The following is a 3,843-nucleotide window of genomic DNA, read 5'->3' on the forward strand; positions in this document are numbered from 1 at the left end:
CTTGTACTGGTGAAACCCAAGAACTGTCAGATATAGCATAAATAACACCAGCATTTAACAATTTTAATACCTCAGCCCTCACAACTTCTTTCATGGCTGGATTAAGCCTCATCTGATGATCAACATAGGGGGAATAGGACTCCTGCATCAATATTTTATGCATACAAACAGTAGGGCTAATCCCCTTTATATCAGCAATTGTCCATCCCAAAGCAGACTTAAATTCTCGCAACACCCTCAACAACCTATCCCTTTCATCAATAGTAAGAGCAGAAGATATAATTACCGGATGTGACGAACTCTCGTCTAAGAATGCATAGCACAAATGACTCGGTAATTCCTTCAATGCAGGGGATGCTTTTGGTACCTCTTTACTTGCATCCTCAAGTAACTCTTCATGTTGGGCATTAATCTTTTCTTTAGGTAGCGTATTAAGAGAAAGTGAATCCTCTCGCACATCCCAGTCCTCTTCATCCACTGTGGAAGCTGACTCCAACAAGCATCTCTCTAAAGAGTCTTTTGTCATCCTACCTGCACCAACATGAGATACACATGAATCAATTATATCAATGCTATTACAAGTACTTACCTCATTTGGTCCTTTGATGGTGTTGTAGATGTTGAACATGACTTATTCTCCACCTACTCTCAATGTGAGCTCGCCCTTGTGCACATCAATCAAGGCTTTCCCGGTGGCCAAGAATGGCCTTCCAAAGATAAGCGGAGTCTCCTGGTTTTCTTCCATATCTAAGATGACAAAATCAGCAGGAAATATGAATTTGTCTACCTTTACCAGCACACCTCTACTATCCCTCGTGGATAGGTAAGTGATCTGTCTGCCAGCTGCAAAGTAATAGTGCTAGGTTTCACCTCGCCAAGCTCCAAAGTCCTGTAAATAGAAAAAGGCATTAAATTTATACTAGCACCCAAATCACATAAAGCTCTATTTACTCTAGAGCCACCAATAACACAGGGAATAGTAAAACTCCCTAGATCTTTGAGTTTCTGTGGTAGTTTCCTCTGTAGTATGGTACTGCACTCTTCGGTCAGCTTTACGGTCTCAAATTCTTGAAGTTTCCTCTTCTTGGACATCACATCCTTAATGAACTTAGCATAGTTGGGCATTTGCTCCAATGCATCGGCAAATGGGATGTTAATGTGTATTTTCTTGAAAATTTCCAGGAACTTCGCAAACTGATCATCTAGTCCTTTCTTCTTGAACCTCTGTGGATATGGAAGATTCACCTTTGGTAAGGGCTGCTGTTTAAGTACTTTCTCAGATTCCTCTACTTTCTCTTCTCCAACACTTGCACTCTTTCCCTCATCTTCCTCAACTCTAATCTCTACACTTTCTTCAGCAGGCTTTGGGATTTCGACTTCCTTGCCACTCCTCAGTGTGACAGCTTTGCACTGTTCCCTAGGATTCACCTCGGTATTGCTGGGAAACTGTCCTCGATTCTGGTCTTTTAAAGCATTGGCCAGTTTCCAAATCTGTGTTTCCAAGGATTTCATCGTGGCACCCATATTGCCAATGTGTTTCTCCATGTTATCAAGACGAGACTCAGTTCTCGCCATTCTTTTCCCAGACTCAGTCACAAACGTCCCAACTAGATCTTCAAAAGATGGCTTTCCTTCCCCTTTCTGTGTATTGAACCCCGGTGGAGGATTCAACACGTTATTGTTGTTTGCATAGGAGAAATTCTCGTGATTCCTCAAACCTAGATGATAAGTATTAGGGGGAGGATTACCTCGATAACCTCCAAAACCGCGATTGTTGATGTACTGAGCTTCCTCCACAACTGGCTCTTCCTCAGCAGTCACCAATGCTACATCAGACGTAGATTGGCCTGGCTTGTTCATCGCTGCTATCTGTGCGGTTAATGCCGAAATCTGTGCAGTAAGTGATGTGATCGGGTCTACAGCATACACTCCAGTAGGTTTCCTTGATCCAGATCTCTCACTCGGCCACTGATAACTGTTAATGGTCATCTGTTCAAGCAATTCATATGCCTCATCAGGTGTTTTAGAAAAAATAGTACCTCCGGCGGCTGCATCCACATTCCCTCTAGTCGGCCCATCCAAACCATTGTAAAATAACTCGATTTGTACCCAATCTGCATATCCATGATTCGGACACATCCTGAGTAATTCTTTGTATCGCTCCCACGCCTCATATAATACTTCAAATTCTCTCTGCCTGAAGTTGGTGATATCTATTTTCAGCTGAGCAGATTTAGCAGGAGGAAAGTACTTTGACAGAAACTTCGTAACCAAATCTGCCCAAGTAGTAACACTTCCCAGCGGTAGAGATTGGAGCCAACTCCTTGCGTGATCCCTAAGAGAAAATGGAAACAGGCGCAATCGAATAATTTCGTCAGAAACACCGTTAATTTGTACCGTATCCGTGATCTCCAGAAAAGTTCTGAGGTGAAGATGGGGATCTGCGGTGGCTGCTTCTCCAAATTGGTTCTGTTGAACCATGTTGATGAGTGCGGGCTTTAGCTCGAAATTATTAGCAGCAATAGTTCCACGAGCTATTCCAGAGTAGTGAGCGTTGATGACTGGGCGGAAATGTTCCCGGATTGGCACCTCTCTAGGGAGCTCATTCTGATTATCTCCGTTTTCAGCCATTGCTTTAATTTCGTCTCTCCTTGCTTTTCTTAATCTCCTGGCAGTTCTTTCGATTTCCGGATCAAAAATCAGCAAGTCGGGATTTTGAAATCTTCGCATGCACTGCAAAACAGAGAAGATTATCAATTAACAGAATAAATAGTAAAATAAAATAAAGTCTAAATTAAAGTAAAGACTACTTAGTAATGATATCAATATGCAATTAAATAGTTTACTCCCCGGCAACGGCGCCAAAAACTTGTTGCGTATTTTCACTACCGCAAGTATACGGTGTCAAGTTTGAGTACTGGTTGAGTACAGGATATCGATCCCACGAAGAGTATTATTCAAAATTGTATATTAATTACCATGATTGACATAGCTCAACTTTATTTAGACAAATTAAATGGTTGGTTTATGATCAATTCAAATAAAATAACAAATCATGTAACTCTAGCACGCAGTAGAAATTCACCGAGTAAATAAATCTAGAGATATGATTTCGTCTGGTTTCCCCTATGCTAAATCAAAATTAACTAACATGTTATTTAATTGCATCGTGTTTACTAACCAATAACTCACAATAATTTCTATTCCCTTTTTCAAGTGATAACTAGAACTGTATTACCCATTACCGATTTTAATATGTCTATTCAAAATCAAGTAACACGTAATAAATGCAACCAAGGTTCTCTTATGGATTCACCAAAGTTATACGTCTTTTGCACGTTATAAACATCTGACGATGCGATTTCCCCTGTCCTAATTTTGATCACCTCTCTCGAGTGTTAGATCTCAATTATTAGATCAGTCGAATTATGGCCAGTAATTCAAAAGCATTAATGACAAGAAATCACAAATAAACACGATGAATTAATTCATGAAAGTTCAAAACGTAAATAACATAGGATCAACCAAGACTACATCACTCTCTAGAAAATAGAATTAGTTCATACTCGAATTTAAATCAATACAAAACCTGTTTGTAATCATTAAAAACGTAAAAGTAAGAAACCGAATTAAGAACGTGTTGGCGAGAGATGAAAGTGCGTCTCCGTGTCCGGATCCAACGTCTTTTATCTCTGTTCTTCGCGTCCCGTGCTCCGTGCGCTCTCACTTTTTCTCCTCTTCTCGAATGATATGACGGCTGCCTGTAGAATCTTTTTTGGAACCCCTTTTCTGAACCCTTGTTTTTCTTTTTATTCTTCCGTCAGGGCCGTAAGTCGAAGCCCA

General features: G+C 40.5%; 1 protein-coding gene across 1 annotated transcript; it reads right to left on the reverse strand.

The window, feature by feature from the left end:
- Positions 1-789: 789 nt before the first annotated feature.
- LOC142525853 (uncharacterized) lies at positions 790-2,631 on the reverse strand. Its single transcript, XM_075630138.1, has one exon. The coding sequence runs from the start codon at positions 2,629-2,631 to the stop codon at positions 790-792; it is 1,842 nt and encodes a 613-aa protein (XP_075486253.1).
- Positions 2,632-3,843: the final 1,212 nt, after the last annotated feature.

Source organism: Primulina tabacum, chromosome 15, assembly GCF_025594145.1.
Source record: "Primulina tabacum isolate GXHZ01 chromosome 15, ASM2559414v2, whole genome shotgun sequence".
NCBI classification, from domain to species: domain Eukaryota; kingdom Viridiplantae; phylum Streptophyta; class Magnoliopsida; order Lamiales; family Gesneriaceae; genus Primulina; species Primulina tabacum.

Bases quoted from the DNA above. Each gene is read 5' to 3' on its own strand.
- LOC142525853 (XM_075630138.1), bottom strand. From the start codon at position 2,631: ATGGCTGAAAACGGAGATAATCAGAATGAGCTCCCTAGAGAGGTGCCA.